A 17,084-nucleotide genomic window follows, 5' to 3' on the forward strand; every position below is an offset into this window, starting at 1 on the left:
TAAAAAAAATTCTAACTACTGATGCTGAGGGCATTTTATGTATGAATAAAACACTGACCTTCCCATTTCTAACTGAGGCTCAACATTTGTGTGGAGCCTCAGCGAGGTTTTAACTTAACACTAATTGCTGGTTGCAGTCTGGTGGGAAGTATTCACAGAGTTCTGTAGCTGGTTGGTAATCTGTATATCTGCCGGGTTTGTATATAAAAAGCACAATTTGAAAAATTTGAATGTATGTAATTTTGACTATTTAAGGGCTCCATAAAATCCAAAGGCGCTTTGTCATCTTGCTGTCTGTCAGATATTCTGTATAATAACACTGCTCATTACTTCTGGCTGAAAAATAAAGAGCAATAAAAACTACAAATTAATGTACAAACTAGTATTGCCTTTATTCCTTGGTTTCTCTCTTACTGCATTTGTACTGATTAATTATAGGATGCTGATATGAAGGGACCTTGGAGATGTACAAGGTATTAAACGGTGTAGACAAGGTAAATTCAGAACACCACTTCAAGATGAATCTTAAGCAACATACTGCGGATGATGGAAATCTGAAATACAAACCGAAACCTCATTATGTCAGGCAGCATTTGTGGAGAGAGAAAAACAGTTAACGTTTCAGGTCGTTCTGATCAATGACCTTAAACATCCACGGTTTCTTGCTGTCTGACCTGAGTATTTACAACATTTTCTGTTTTTATTTGAGACAAATCTTGACTGGTTCAACTGAGATGGAACCAAAATCAGGGTTTTGGAGTCAGCAAATGAGAGCTCAGTAGTTTTATTGCCTAAAAATCCAATTGTGGGATGCAAGTAACATTTGCACCAGACAAGTGCAGGCAATGACTCTCTCCAACAAATGAGTCTAACAACCGCTCCTTGACATTCAACGGCATTACTATCGCCAAATCCCCCACCATCGACCAGATACTTAATTGGACCAGCCACATAAACACTGTGGCAACAAGAGCAGGTCAGAGGCTGGGTATTTTGCGGCAAATGTGTCTCCTCCAGATTCCCCAAAGCCTTTCCACCATCGACAAGGCACTAGTCAGGAGTGTGATGGAATACTGTCTGCTTGATTGGCACCCCTTCCACCACCGGCACTCCATGCTGCAGTGTGTATGTACTATCTACAAGATGCACTGCAGCAACTCGCCAAGGCTTCTTTGGTAGTACCTTCTAAACCCGTGACCTCTACCACCTAGAAGGTCTAGGACAGCAGGCATATGGGAACACCACCACCTCCAAGCCACACACCATCCTGACTTGGAAATATATTGTTGTTCCTTCATCATCGGTCAAAATCCTGGAACTCCCATCATAACAGCACTGTGGGAGTACCTTCAACACATGGACTGCAATGGTGCAAGAAGGCAATTGGGGTTGGGTAATAAATGCCAGTCTTGCCCACATACGAATAAAACAAAGTATATTTAAAAATAAACTTTGGGGACTGCCTGTAGTAACTGCAGCGATTTTATTTAATCTTTCCCCATTCTTGTGTCCCATCGTTCTCCCTGGTTTCCTGTTTCCCTTCATTTAATGTGGAGGGTGTTTGTAACTAGCAGCAAAACTACATCACGAGGGATAACCAAAAAGAAAAATTAAAATCCCATTTTTAAAAAAATCAGACACTGAATGCAGAGCAATTTAAATTATAGTTTATTTTTTCCTACTTAGTACAATACAGATTTAAAACAAATTTTTAAAAATAATAATTTGTTAAAACAAACTGTACAAACAGCATCGTAACAATTTTTACTTTTTTGTGGAACAGTCTACTGTCCAAAAAAGGCACTAATCCAGAATAGGAAAAGAAAACCGATACAGGACTCAAATGAAAATACACTTTCTGCTGCTCAGTATATAATTTTTATTTAAAAAAAATCTCTAAGGCTTTTTAAGGTAATCCTGTTCACCTTCCAGTTTGGAAATCAATTGGTTATTTCAATGCAGACCTGCCACATTTCCTGCATCTTCCCCTCCCAAATCAAACCTGGTGTTTTGTTTTTTAATGACCGGTATTGTGCATCTCTTCACCTATCCAGGCTGTGGAAAAGCAGACATGAGAGAACAAGACAAACTACATCAGAGTACAAAGTAGTAATGAATAGCTGCACATGATCCCTACTGTTCTGAGGCATTTAGGAATGTGCTGTGGGACAATTTTAAATTAGCATTTACACCTTTTTTTAATAAATTGCGCTGCTTTCTAGGTATGACTTTTTTTTCTCTGCACCTATACTACATAAACTAGTCTTTTTAAAAAAAAATAAACCATGTGGAAATGTATCTGAAGCACAGAGGTGATTTTGTTCAAAATATTCTGCCAACATGTGAATCTGAACATAACCATTGAATGGTTCCCGTTTCCAGAATTCACTCGTATGGCAGCAGCAGAGGGGTGTAACGTGGTATTTCTGCCAGTATCTGAGGTGAGGGGGGGGGGGGCGTTAAGAAACAAAGAGCAAACCCCATTATCAGAAATTACACTTCAAAAGTAGAACCATAATGGTCTGCGATTGGGCAGCTTTATTTAGAAACTTTTTTTTTTAAAAAAGAAAAAATCTTGCTAACATCTCCCACTAACCTCATCGCTTAAAGTTGTGAAATAGGCCACAGCGATAGTGAAAAATCTGGCTGGGACAATGACCCAGCCTGAAAGAGAGGTAGGTGCATCTGTGCTGGTCTCAGACTTGCGTGGTTCTGGCTCTGCTCACCGCTGGGGGTGGAATGAAGGGGATGTGGGTGATCATAAGGAAAGCTGCCTTTCCTGGTTTTGTTGCCCTGAGTACAAGGAGCAGGTTTCCTGGAGACGATGAAGCTTCCAGAACAATGTATTTAGTTAAAATGAAGAACTAAGGTGTACTGAAATCCATGATCTTAAAACAATTGCAAGAAAGGTGATTTAAAAACATGTCTCCCACGACCACATGTTGAGGTAGGGCTAGAAACAAACACCTCGACATTCATATCAACAATCACTATCCCTTTTTACAATAAAATATCTCAATTGATTACAAGTGAGCAGAGGTTAAAATGGTTTTTGCCGCATGGAATGTTTCTGCTACATGGAGTTGTGGAGCTGGAAACCATTGCACCAATATTTGAAGTAAAGGAAGATACGAGGCTATGGGTTAAGAGCATGACAGTGGGATTTGTTTTGGATTGCTTCAAGGAGCTGGCACCGACGTGATAACCTCCTCCTACGCTGCAAGCGTCTTCGGTTCTAAGTTATGACTTGCTTAGGTCTTTTTGTGTGTGTGTCTCCACCCCCCAATCTCTGACAAGTTTTATTTTAAATAGCACTCAGGAGAAATTGGCTGGGATGCATTGGCACCAATTAAAAGAGGAACGTTAGTGTGGGTAGCTTATTTATACCCCTGCACCAGTTTTTGAAACCGAATCTACCTCATCACACTTATGTTTCCGGACTGGTCTGAAGAGCCCAGACATCTCATTCTGTTTCCACGTGGACAGGTTCTGAAAAAAATCAAGGGCAGGAGTCTAACATCCTGAGCTGAGCTGCATTCAGCTCTCAAATGATGAATACCAGTGCTGCGTAAGTACTCTGTCCCGGTATCTCACTCATAATACACCCACTCACTTCATTCACAGTTATTTGTAGTGGACTGCTCTTTACAAAAGGAATGTTAATTTTGAGAATTTATGGAAACCTGTTTCTCACCCCCAGTCAAAATGCACAGTAAAGTTAACGACTTGGGTACGCATGTCTCACAGCTCTGGCCACCGGCTCACTGTCCAGTGTCTCCTGTACAAAATGAACAAAGTAACGGATAACTGTCATTTTGAAAGTACCCTGATGTGTGCAAAACATTTGAGGCCTGTATTAGGGGAGCAGGTGGAATTGTATTACAGACACAGAGACAGCTGCTAAAACAGCAAATACAACATGTATAACACAGGGAAGGATTATACCACCCTGAATCCTCCCTTCACTCAATCTACAGAATATTCCCTTTCTGCTTAGCAGAAAAAATACATCAACTTATTACAAGGCAAATAAGACCATGAGTGAGCAGTGTCTGTTCCGGGTACATTAGTTTATAGGTTTGGCAGAGTTAGCTCAAAGGGTGTACGGGAAGTAAACGGTTAACTTGATAGCTGCCAATCAACTGATCAGCCAGCGAGACTGCAATAAATACAACATTAAGGTGAATCCACTATCTCAAATGTTTATTTCTACTGTTTCTGGGAGTGATGCTCCAAATCAACACAACCACTACATGGCATGATAGCTATTGGTAATTGCAAGTCGGTTGTTGCAACAAGGGATTTGTTATGGTTCAGAAATTGTCACTTTCATTGCCTTCCAGCTTTTTCATGCAAACTCTTGGCACTCGCCTGGCAGATCACACTGCGTGCGCTAAATATCCTAGTTGGCAGGTGCAAGTGCTCGAACCATTTGCCCGACTGAGCTGAGGGGCTCAGTCGACAAAAGCCTGACCCTAGATCAAAAAACTGATGCTCCATGATTTATCAGCCTGGTCCATCAACTACATGATTATTGAAAAATATCAGCTTCTGTTTACATTTTTTTTCTTAGTCACTCACTCACTCTTTCCCCCCCCCCCACACACACACACTACAGAAACATAAAATGATTAATAATATTCAACAGCTCTTGGTGAATGGCCTTCTGTGCTACATAAGAATTAGCACGATTGGCCATTCGGCCCCTCGAGCTTGCTCCAACATTCAATTAGATTATGGCTGATCTTCGACCTCAACTTCACTTTCCTGCCCAATCCCCATATCCCTTGATTCCCCTAAAGATCCCAGCCTTGAATATGTTCAATGATTCAGCATCCACAGCCCTCTGGGTTAGAGAATTCCAAAGATTCACAACCCTCTGAGTAAAGAAATTCTTCCTCATCTCAGTCTTAAATGGCCGACCCCTTATCATGAAACTGTGACTCCAGCTAGGGAAACAACCTCTCAACATCTATCCTGGCAATCCCCCTCAGAATCTTGCATGTTTTGATGAGATCACCTCTCATTCTTCTAAACTCCAAAATATGGGATCGATGATATACTAATGATTCATTATGACTGCCTCTATACAGCAAGTGTCAGTCCTCAGTTGTCAGGGCAGAAGGCTTAGCCTCGATTTTCTACTGCTGGCTGCCCGCTGCGTAGTGGCATCATGTAGCTTTTTAATATTCATTCTCAGGATGTGGGCATCGTCAGCAGGGCCAATATTTATTGCCCATCCCTCATTGGCCTAACAACCGAGTGGCTTGCTAGGCCACTTCAGAATAAATCAGGTTGGTATGGGACTGGAGTCACTCACAGGTTGGAGTGGGTAAGGATGGCAGGAGTCCTTCTCTATACCACTGCTATGGTGGGATTGAACTCACGTTCTTTGGATTACTGGTCCAGTAACATAACCACTAAACTACCATAAACCGGTAGAGGAAAATTTGATGGGAGTTCCAGTGCAGGAGTGGGTAAAGGGAGGGAAGAGATGAGCAGCAGTCAGAGGCGTGCCTCTCCTGCATGCCATATCCTGCTGTTTGGGCATGTGGATCACGGTTTCTGAAGAAGGACCCTGTTAAATGGCATCCGGCCTCTTCCAGCAACTGGTGACCCTACTCGGCGATGACTTGTGGGGGATACTGTCTGCACGGAGCCCTGCTCGGCAAATAGCCAAGTGCAGAGCTGTGGTGTCTGCAGACCATGCAGCACAGAGCTGGCATATCCCATGACAGTCAATGGTCAGCAGTGGTCTGAAGCTTGGCTCAGCCTTCTCGCAGGCATACACTGCCCTGTGGAGGGACAGAGATAGCAACCCTCATGCAGCAGCCATGAGGCAGCACACATCGATAAGTCAGTCATTGTGTGATGCGACTTCCGATGATTTGATGCAAAAGGTATTCTATAAAAAGTAACATATTTAACTAAATTATCCTGCTGTAATAAGCAGATAAATAAAAACCCAAGTAGCGGTCGAATCAAGTGGGTCAATCATTTAAGCCTCAGGAGAGGGTACAGTGAAAGACAATGAATTTAATACCCTGAATTAGGCATGTGAGGCTTTGAAAACTGCGCTCGATAAGTTCCTGTGTCTGGTATTTTAACCGAGGCACTAACCCACATAGAATTAATGCCTCCATTTTCAATAGCGGACAAAGGAATTTCATACAAACAAACACGCTCACCGCCTTTAATGTAATAAAACAGCCCAGGGTGTCTTACTTGGGAGAGCACAAGCCGTGTAGTAACAGAATTAGGAGATCAGCAAAAGCACAGTTTTAAAAAAAACTTTAAAAAGGAGGAAGTTCCAGAGGTTGGGCCTGAGATACTCATTTTACAATTAAACCTACAGTAGAAATAATTAATAAATAAAAACAAAAAATTCTGGAAATACTCAGGTCTGGCAGCATCTGTCCACAGATGTGTTTCTCCCTCCACAGATGCTGGCTGCCCTGCTGAGTATTTCCAGCATTCTCTGTTTTTATTTCAGCATCCACAGTATTTTGCTTTTGTATTAAAAATTCAAATTAATTTTTTCTGCTAAGTGGTTTAATTTTTTTTATACTTTAATGGTCATTGAAGTAATTACAGACACCAAACAGAGATGCTCCCATCTCCAGGTACTGTGCTCGCACTTCCCTTTTTTGTCCCAGGCACAGGAGAGATAGAAAGACTTGCATTTATATAGCACCTTTCACGACCACTGGACGTGCCAAATTGCTTTACAGCCAATAAAGTACTTTATGAAGTGTAGTGTAGAGGGAAAGAAATAAAATGCATTTAGATAGTGCCTTTCATATCAAGATGTCTCAAAGCAGTTCACAGCCAATGAATTACTTTGTAAGTGCGGTCAGTGTTGTAATATTGGCAAACAAAGGAGGGTCCCACAAACAATGAACGAGACGATATTGAGGGATGAATGTTGGCTCGGATACTGAGAGAACTCCCTGCTTTTCTTTGAATAGTGTCTTTCAATCTTTAATATTCAACTGAACGGGCTGGTTTAACACCCCATCCAGAAGACAGCACCTCTGACAGTGTAGCACTCCCGTAATACTGCAGCCTAGATTCTGAGAGATCTTGAACCCACAACCAATATACTGAGAGTGCTGCCACTGAATGAAGCTTGCAGGTGCTCAGAGAACCTCCTCGAAGAGCTGTACACAACATCCTTACATGGAAGAACCTGCCAAGTTCTTGTCATTACTCTATAATTACAGTAGTCAAGACTGATTTCAGTTAGCGATTACGTTAGCAACTAGCAGCCTACGTCGTTTCTTTACCTTTTCTACAAACACACTTTGTGAAATTAATACAACTGAACAATTATAGCTTTGTGTTATTTGGGACTTGTACATACAATTTATATTCTGAGGTAATTTAATCTGGAGTTCACTGGCTCTGTATTTATAATAGTCACAAGCCGCTCTATTTGTAACCTACTTCAGATACCCAGTATGCTATAATTATATTATACAGAGTGATCTGTGGCTCTTTATTTATAATATACAATGATCCGTGGCTCTGTATTTATAATATACAGTGATCCGTGGCTCTGTATTTATAATATACAGTGATCTGTGGCTCTGTATTTATAATATACAGTGATCCGTGGCTCTGTATTTATAATATACAGTGATCCGTGGCTCTGTATTTATAATATACAGTGATCCGTGGCTCTGTATTTATAATATACAAACGGTGCTCAATGGCCCAGTATTGTCCTACATTAAAACAGTGTCTACACTTCAAAAGTACTTCATTGGCTGTAAAGCACTTTGGGACATCCGGAGGCCATGAAAGGTGCCAAATAAATGCAAGTTTCTTCACTCCTTTGTGTTCAGGAATGTTTCTCAACAGTGACACTGTGCTTAACTGCATTATCACCCTCAACCACCACCAGTTTAACTGGTCTTTCATCTAACTGCTGTTTGTGGGATCTTCCTGTGCACAAAATGGCTTCTGCGTTTGCTCACATAACAGTGCCTGCACTTCATGGTAATTAATTATCCGTGAAGCACTTGGGGGCATCTGAGAGATGGGAAATGGAGCTCCATAAATACAAGCCCTTCCCTTCTCTAACCTCTGACCAGACTTTTAAATTGGAAAAGAACATTTTCTTTCGAAAGTCATACCCCGGAAGAGGCTGTGCCTTACAGTGGGATTTACCGCTCACTCCGTGGGGCTTATTGGCAGCACTGGAGGTAATGTTGGACCAACTGCATAGCTGCAAAATCGGTGCATGAAGTTATTTCTAAAATCATGTTTCAAACATTTCCGTTTCGTGCTGCAGCCTTTCCCAAGGGGAGCCGGCAATGTGAAACCCACACCGTGAGTCAGCTGAGATACAAAACTGGGATAAAAGGTCAGCCTCCCCACAGGCACCGACACTACCTCTTTTATATCACAGGGCTGCTTGCAAAGGCAACGCTGTAATATAAATGGATCATCAGTGGCCAGGGGAGATTACTAAAGAAGCCATGATCGTAAGTGCGAGGATCACAATTTATTTCAACACTGACCGACCAACCAGAAAATGGATGGCCGAAGTTAATGAGGAATGGGGGAGGGGAGAGACAAAGTGGAAATCTTCTCTCGGACACTTGGTAAGCCGGGATCAGATGGGTTTCAACCCGTTCACCAAGAAATGTAGATTGTGGGGGTGAGATTGGACGCGGACGTAAAAGAGGCAGAGTTGCATGCATTTGCCGACCTTTATACGACATGCCTGATATTCCGTTCTATTGAAGTCCATGGGTCTGACCAGCGGACGAGCGTATAACCAGCGATCAATGCAATATCATCCGCCTCGTGTCCAATTTCACCTCCTGGAACTACATTTCCTGGTTTGAGTTCAAGTCAATGAAAAAACTAGAGAGAAACAAACACATCCATCTCAACACTGCACACACACATGGTTGATGGGGCCTCGTCCTCCCAAGGTTTCTATTTCCTCCCTCCCCCATTCTTCTCCTGAAGGTGGAGCGCCTCGCTGGATAAGGTTCTGCATGACTTCAGTACCTTGCCTAAGTGGCCGTTCCCCATATCGGACCTTAGTCAGCAAGTGCTGGAGGCTGGTGAGGGAGTCACACCCTAGCGCAATGTCATCAACCACCAATACACACACGCACGCACGTTCCACCACATATTACACAACATTGACGAGGAGTGGGAATCCGGCCTGATTTTTCATCCCCTCCCTAACCCAGGAAGGCCAAACGTAGCATCCCTACAGGCACCCAGGTTGTGATCAGTTAGTTCACCACAAACTGAGGCGTCTGTGGCAAAAACATCCGGGATCAGACTCTTTTCTGCTAGAATTCCTTGCTGCAAGGACATGAATGCCCCAAATCATGAGCAATGTTCCCTGTGAGCAGCGCCTTTGTTCTGCGTGGGCTGTTTCTTTTAATGTACGGTCCCTTTAAATTTTTGTGCACACGTGGTATGTACAATGTAAAAGCCGGTGAGCAGCCTGCGTGGGGCCTTGGAGATGTTCCCTTAGCGGGAACATGGATCGTGAGTGGAGGGTTCTGCACTCAGAATACTTGCTGTTTCACATTCATAATGTCACTGCACTGCAAAAGGGAAATACGACACACAAAAAAAATAAATGGTTTCCAGTCTGCCTCTGACCAACAGCATTAAAACACAGAGCACAGAAATGAAGCAGGACTGACCAGACACCAAGTCCCTTCAGAATATTATTTTGCACCGTGGAGAAATATGGATCCCCTTATAGCTCCTTAATGGCACACTGGCTCTGGGCATGCTCTGTCACCCAAGGATACCGGAGTCGACTGTAGAAGCGTTGATCCAAGAAGTAAGGACTTTCTGTGAGAACTTTAGGAGGAAGTGAATCTGGTCCGTGGGTTACAGGCGTCCATTCTCTGCCTGTAACACATAGGTCCATCTACTGGGCTGGGCGTGGAGCCAAACTCTTCTTAAGTGCAAATCTAATACAACCCGCTGTTTAGCCAGATCCGAGCTCGATCTTCACTAAAGTCAGTCCCATTACTACCTTGAAGGCGCTATGTAAATGCAAGTGGTTGTTGTTGCAGCCGTTGCCGGTTTAGGCAAGATCATCTAAGCAACTGTGTTTGCCGTCCAAGCGACTGGATGCGAAGGTATTGCGGTGCATGTGATGTCCCAACCAATTGTAATTTTTGGTGGTGAATTAGCGTTGGAAGGTCGCCACTGGCTACCGAACAGGAACCGTTCTCTCCCTCCTACAAAACTCCGAGCAAATGTCGGGGTCCACTCCTAGTTTTTATTGCCGACAATCCAGCGGTGGGAGAAATATTTTCACTGCGATTCTGAACCAACGAGCATTTGTAACTCTTTAGTTCCCAAGTCCAGCACAGATAACGAACGCCAAGGCCAGATAATGAGCAATTCTAGGGAGACTTGGCCGAGGAAGGTGCCCTCTGAACTGGGAATATTTAATGTTGGAGGTTGGAGTCAGGGCAGGCTGAATACTTCAATCCAGGGCATCCATTGCCGAGTACTTGAAATCCACAACGCTAGGTGCAGGAGCACTTCAAGCTGTAACTCCTGCAGCTGGAATGATGGAGGAGGAGTGGGTGTGGGAGAAGAACCCTTCAGCTGGAATAGCAAAGGCTTGAGAAGCATTCCGTTGAGGTTGCAGGCTGGCAAGTACATTTTATCTGGAATGCTGGGCTCAGGAACACTTCATGCTGAGATACCAGGTCCCCAGGAATATTTGCAGCCAGACACTAGGACCAGAGGAGCAACTTTGGCCAGGTCATTGGAGGGCTGCTGGGTGAGAGGCACAGCTTCCGCCCTGAGCACCAAGCTGGATAGTTTTACTGCAATCTGGATGAAGAGAACCCTATTAACTAGTTCAAAACAAGATCACGCACAGATATATTGAGATTACATTAAGGATAGGGTAGTCCAATGATGTACCATATCTCAGTCCTTTCCTACAGTGCTTCAGTCATCTTCGATCACCTCTCTTTTTATTTCGCTACCTCCTTGTCTGGCTAATGCCAGGATGGTGTGATTGACCGCGGCCATTTCTACAGCTAAAGAGATGGGATCTTGCTGGGGATCACTGTGACTCGTGTTGTCATCCTGCGTTTAGAAAAAAAAACACATTGGTTCATGAGGAAAGCAGGTAACACCTCCCTCACCCTTCTCTAATTCTCTCCTCCTCCTCCTCCTCCTCCTCCTCTTCTGAAGGCACGGAGTGAGCTTGGATATGGACTATTGGACGTTAGTAGCCCTCCACCCAAATGGTCACTACATGAGTCTGCACTCAACGTCAACAGGCTATGCCCGCTCTTGTTTACCCAATATCCACACATGGGAACATTCCAGCAGCAGTTACTAGATGAAGATCAGGGACAGGAATTCCCACTGATATCCTCGTCCCGCCCCATCCCCCTCAAAACCACTCAGGAATGTTGAGGCCATTTACAATGATTCTGCTGCCCCAACCAAGATCTGCCAACTCAACGACAGAGCAGTGATAAAAGCTAGGATCTTTCTGGTCTGTAGAGCTCATTACCACAATAGGCAGTTCATTTGCCTGCCGATCTATTATACGTTATTACCATTTTTATTGTTGTTGTGATCCATCATTTATTTTGAAGGGAAACATCAGCAATAATACAAGACTCAATGTAGAACTCAGTGCAGTATACAGTTAGCAAAAGGTACCAGCACCAGAGATCACTGATCCTTGGGCAGCGGTGAAGCAACTGAATTGATCATAAATGTCCCTGGACTAAGTAGGAGATATAATCAGCCAAAAGGTCCATTTCCCGATAACTGGCAAGGCCACAATTATTGTCCAAGCCTAGTTGCCCTGAGAAGATGGTGATGGACCTTTTTCGACAAGAGTGGCTTTCTCATGGGGCTCATCGAGTCAATCGTGTAGTGTGGACTAGAATCCAGTGTAGGGGTGGCATATTCCTACAGTGGGGATTATAAAGTGTTGCCTATCCATGGGATCTCATGGAATGGTTTCAATCGCATGAAGGTATTAGAGAGGAATTTTACAGAGTATTTTTTCCCCTTATTGGCCTATGTTCCTTCTCTTTCTTTGCCTCTCCCAAGAGATTAAGGGGCTGAAATTATCCTTTATTTTTGAAGAGGCAGTAACGGGTTGGTAAGCAGTCAGGGCGGAGGTGCCGACATTTGAGAAATTGCCCTCCTTTATTTTTGATGTGGTGGATGTTCCCGCCCCGTCGGGCACGCGCTGACCCCATACCGATCGGCGGCGACCCCCTTTCCGCCCCGCGTGGGAAATTGCCCCACAGGGGCAAACCGCTCCTTGCTCCCGACAGCTTTTCCCGGGTGGGAAGCTGCTTGTGGCTGGGCGGCGCATCCGCCCTTAAAGGGGAGGGGGGGGGGGGCGACCTGTCGCGGCCGCCATTTTATTTTAATCAACGCCGACTCCGAAAGTCAGACCGACAATGGCGGCCACGGGTTCAGCCGGGCCGCCAATAGGCAGCCCGGCATCCCCTCTTGGGTGCCAGGCTGCTGGCCCGGGCGAAACCCTTCCTGGTGACCCAGTGGGCCCAACTAAACTTTGTGCAGATCTGGCAGCGGCCCGCCCCTTTAACTGAAGTTAACCGACGTCATTGGCGTCACTGCACTGACTCCTGTCGCCCGACTTTACTGCCCCGACAGTGGCAGAGGGGAAAAAAATGGCAAAACCGCTCGAAACCCCGCCCCCATCGATTGGGGCAATCACTGCACACAAAAAAAACGGTAGGTGTGCCCGTTTGAGGCGGAGGGCAATTTGGGCCACTAAATGGGCTGCAGCGGCAGGGGGGATGGGAGGTGCCTAGTCGTGAGGTTCCAGCCATCATGGTGTGTGGAGCAGACTTGATGGGCCAGCTGGTCTTTTCTTGCCCGTCAATTTCCTATGTTTCCTTCTCAGAAGGCCGTAAGTGAACCAGTTAGGGATTTTTACAGCTGTCTGGCAGCTTTCATGGTCATTATTTTTTAGTGCTAGCTCACAAATTACCAAAATCAACTAACAACTTACCATGGTGAGATCTGAACTCATGACATTTATAAAACACTGGTTGGGCCTCAGCTGCAGCATTGTGTTCAATTATCGGCACCACACTTTAGGAAGGATGTCATCGCCTTGGAGAGGGTACAGAAGAGATTTACTAGAATAGTACCAGGGATGAGGGACTTCAGTAATGTGGAGAGAATTACTGCCTGAAAGGGTGGTAGAGGCAGAAACCCTCAGTGCATTTAAAAAGGACTTGGATATGCACTTGAAGTGCCATAACCTGCAGGGCTACGGAACAAGAGCGGGAAAGTGGGATTGAGCTAGATACCTCTTTTATGGCCGGCATGGACATGATGGGCCAAATGGCCTCCTTCTGTGTCATAAATTTCTATGATTCTATGGAGAAGCTGGGATTGTTCTCCTTAAAGCAGAGAAGGCCAAGAAGAGAAATTTCAAAATCATGAATGGTAAATAAGGAGAAACTATTTCCGGTAGCAGAAGGATCAGTAACCAGAGGACACAGATTTAAGGTGATTGGCAAAAGAACCAGAGGTGACATGAGGGAAACATTTTTTTTAATGTAACGAGTTGGAGAAAGCAGATTCAATAATAACTTTCAAAAGAAAATTGGATAAATACTTGGGGAAAAAATGTCCAGGGCTATGGGGAAAGAGGGGGGGGGGAGTGGGACTACTTGGATAGCTCTGCAAAGAGTCAGCACAGACACGATGGGCTGAATGGCCTCCTTCTGTGCCGTATCGTTCTATGATCTGTGCCATAACTACGACACGACCGTATTCTGTGCACATACGTCTGACGAGGACAGGATCAGGCTTGGCTATATTGCCCTATTTGGTAAAACAGCCCACTGTCTAGACTGACATGTGAAAATGACCGTTTGGGTAAGATACCAGAGGGTGGTCATTGCTCATGGACCTGTAGCTCAATGCACATCACTGCCTTCACGTGATGGGAAGATTTTTTCATATAGTTAAAGAAAAAGAAAAGCAAGTATTTTTGAAGAACCCAAACAGTTGACAAACTAACAGTATTAAGAACAATCTCTACCTGCTCCAGGAAATCACTGCCATCGATATCGTCACTATTGGAATGTCCACCTGGGCTCTGCACCTCGATACCATGGGTTTCTAGAATTGCTGCTTCTTTGAAAAAGCAAAATTTTCCATAAGAAAATAACATCGCTACACCAAAAAAAAATGATAACGGTGGTTAGGGAGTGTCCCAGAAAGCCGAACAGTTAGTTCCAACGTCGGATATTTAGTTTGATGACGGGGAAGGCTGATTGGCTGAATGAAAATATGCTAAGATTAAGCAGGTACTAATGGCTAAAAGGGGAATATAAACAAATGCAACTCACACACATGGCCTGCTATTACACTATTGATACCATCCCATGTCTTAGCATGCACTGTGGCTGAAGTCAGCTGGGAGAGAGATCTGCACACGTGTGTATTCAGGCACACGAGTTCTCGTCCCTTCTGCACATGCGTGTCTGAAGGCACAGGCAGAGCTCTGGTGTCCTGTGCACGTGTGTGTCTACAGGCACATGCAGGGCTCTGGTATCCTCTGTACATGTTTGCAGGCACATGAGCGGGAGGGGGGGGGAGGGCAAACTCAGAGCTAGGATAATAAAACTCTCACTGTTTTGGCAAGGGCAAGATTGACGTGGTGCAGAGTGTCCCAGGAAATTGCGGCGTAATTACTGTCGTTTGTCACTTACGTCACAATTTCCTGGAAAATCCATGCCTTCATGATGACATATGCTGCAAGCACGTCACAAGCTGTCAGAAAGTTCAAAGCCAATGTTTCCTTCTCAGTGGAACAGCAGGGTAGGGGGTGATATAACTGGCCTCAGTTCTGCTGAACTAGTAGGAAGGAAAGGGTGTGACATGGGTGCTTGCTCCTGACCGCTATGTACATACTCACGCTGGACAGAGTGCACGTGACAACATTGGGTGGGGACAAGACAACCTCAGCTGTGATGGCCCTGTGGTTAGATAGCCTGCCAAGATAAATGTCTAAACTCACAGGTGAAATGCCATCACTTGGACAAGATATTGGAGCACGGCCACTCCCTGTAGAACTGTAACTGTAACAGTGACAGGCAGCACCTTGTAGGTGGGGGGAGGGAATAGAGAAGAGAATTGCAGGAAATTTTGAAAAGAAACAGAAAAATTCTGTTCGCACTATTATCCATACTATAAAAGGGACATATAAGCACTGGACTCGGCAAGGGCAAGATTGAAGTGATGCAGGGTGTCCCAGCAAATTGCGGCGTAATTATTGCCGATTGTCACTTATTCTCAATTTCCTAGAGAAAGCACGGAAAAGATTTACAAGGTTGGTACCAGAACGGAGAGATTCCAGCTATCAGGAAAGATTGAACAGGTTGGGGCATTTGTCTTTAGAAAAGAGAAGACCCGATAGAGATCTTTAAAATTATGAATGGGTTGGACTGGACAGCTGGGAGAGAATGTCTCCACTTGTGGGAGAATCCAAAACCAGTGGCCATAAATACAAGATAGTTACTAACAAATCCAATAAGGAGAAGTTTCTTTACTCAGAGGGTGGTTAGAATATGGAACTCACTACCACAGGAAGTGGTTGAAGTAAAAAGCTTAGACGCTTTTAAAAGGAAACTAGACGAGTACGAGAGAAAAGGGATAGAAAGATATGCTGAAAGGCTGAGGTGAGGGGGATGGAATGGGAGAAGACCAAGGTTCCCCCTAAGGTGCGTGGCGACTCACCAATCGCTAAATCCCGTGCAGGCCGCTCACCAGCGCTGCCACTGGAAGAGATACTGAGCATGCACAGCCGCGGAGCAAATTTAAAGGGCTCTCGCAGGGGAAAGAAAATTAGAGGGAACATTGGAGGAGATTTGTGTGGAGTATAAATACCTGCACACAATAGTTGGGCCGAATGGCCTGTTTCTGTGCAATTTTATTCTATGTAATTCTATTATATCTCCTAGCCCCAAAACAGAAGCGACATTGTTGGGTTACAGGTTTGGCTGCAGATAAGTTTAAGTTTTCTTTCTGAGACACTCTTTCACTAAACCCTACCGTCTCCATCAACATTACCAATGTTCGCTCTCCTCTTGTTCTCCTTCCTGCGATTGGCAAACCAGTTGTATACTTTCAGAGGGGTCACTCGCTCGGACTCTGTCAGCTTCCTACCTATAACAACAGGAAAATGTGTCACTCAAGTCTCCATGAAACAAGCGCCCACTTTCTCATTGTGGGGAAGGGCGAGGGAAGCAGCCTACAGTCTAGACCAGAACTGAACTGCACTATCCAGTGGTACTGCTACAAAATCTATTCTACTTGGATTACAATTTAAATCAACTTGTTATGACACAATACCAGAACACAGCTTAAAGCTTTTACAGGCTGAAATAATTAAAGTACTTGATTACAAATTAAAATACAAAATTGGAAAATTGACAATATGAAGGTTTCACAATTTACAGTAATAATCAAATGCAACTATAGTTAGCAATGTCCATTGGGGTTTACCCACTGCGAAGTGAATGCTCTTGCAATATTGGAAACACCCTCCAGGTTCGAATAATATAGTTCATAATTGGCCTCTGCTCTCCTACGCAATGCTTAGCCGATGAGTACCTTCTCCGAAATACAAGTGTCCCAGATGCTCTCTCTAGCAGCAGCCAACAGGTCTCCATCCAAATCGGTAATCTGCCTTTGCTCTAGGTGCTGAGAGTCCTGTGTATTTTCCAGCATTTTCTGCTATTATTTCGTAGCCAAATGCCTAAAATCTACAGGACTGGGAGAAGACCCAAGAGAGAAAGGAAGGGAAAGTACCATAAAAACAAAAGGGGAGCCTCGCCATTATCGATCCTCTCCGCTGCACCCCCTGTAACAGGATGTGGAGTCGGGCTCTTCGAATGTTAAAGAGCTATTCTAAATGTAGCTCCAGCTTCCAACAGCAATTAAAGGTTAAAGAAGAAAGACTTGAATTTATATAGCATCTTTCACAACCTCACGATGTCTCAAAGCACTTTGCAACCAATGAAGTATTTTTGAAGTGTAGTCACTGTTGTAATGTA

General features: G+C 44.3%; 1 protein-coding gene across 7 annotated transcripts in view; it reads right to left on the reverse strand.

The window, feature by feature from the left end:
• Positions 1-17,084, reverse strand: part of LOC139272955 (homeobox-containing protein 1-like) — a 178,000-nt gene that overhangs the window by 12,784 nt on the left and 148,132 nt on the right. For 3 of the 7 annotated variants that reach the window (XM_070889123.1, XM_070889128.1, XM_070889127.1), the window contains 3 exons: positions 16,099-16,194; positions 14,066-14,160; positions 2,564-11,097 (listed from right to left, as the gene is read on the reverse strand). In XM_070889123.1, coding sequence (XP_070745224.1) covers positions 10,957-11,097; positions 14,066-14,160; positions 16,099-16,194 — 332 coding nt within the window. In that variant the 3' untranslated portion in view covers positions 2,564-10,956. Of the gene's footprint in view, positions 1-2,563; positions 11,098-13,021; positions 13,126-14,065; positions 14,161-16,098; positions 16,195-17,084 lie in introns of those variants that run through there. The other 4 variants (XR_011594976.1, XM_070889124.1, XM_070889126.1 and 1 more) reach the window with 4 other exon arrangements.

This window comes from Pristiophorus japonicus, chromosome 9, assembly GCF_044704955.1.
Source record: "Pristiophorus japonicus isolate sPriJap1 chromosome 9, sPriJap1.hap1, whole genome shotgun sequence".
In the NCBI taxonomy this organism is placed as follows: Eukaryota; Metazoa; Chordata; class Chondrichthyes; family Pristiophoridae; genus Pristiophorus; species Pristiophorus japonicus.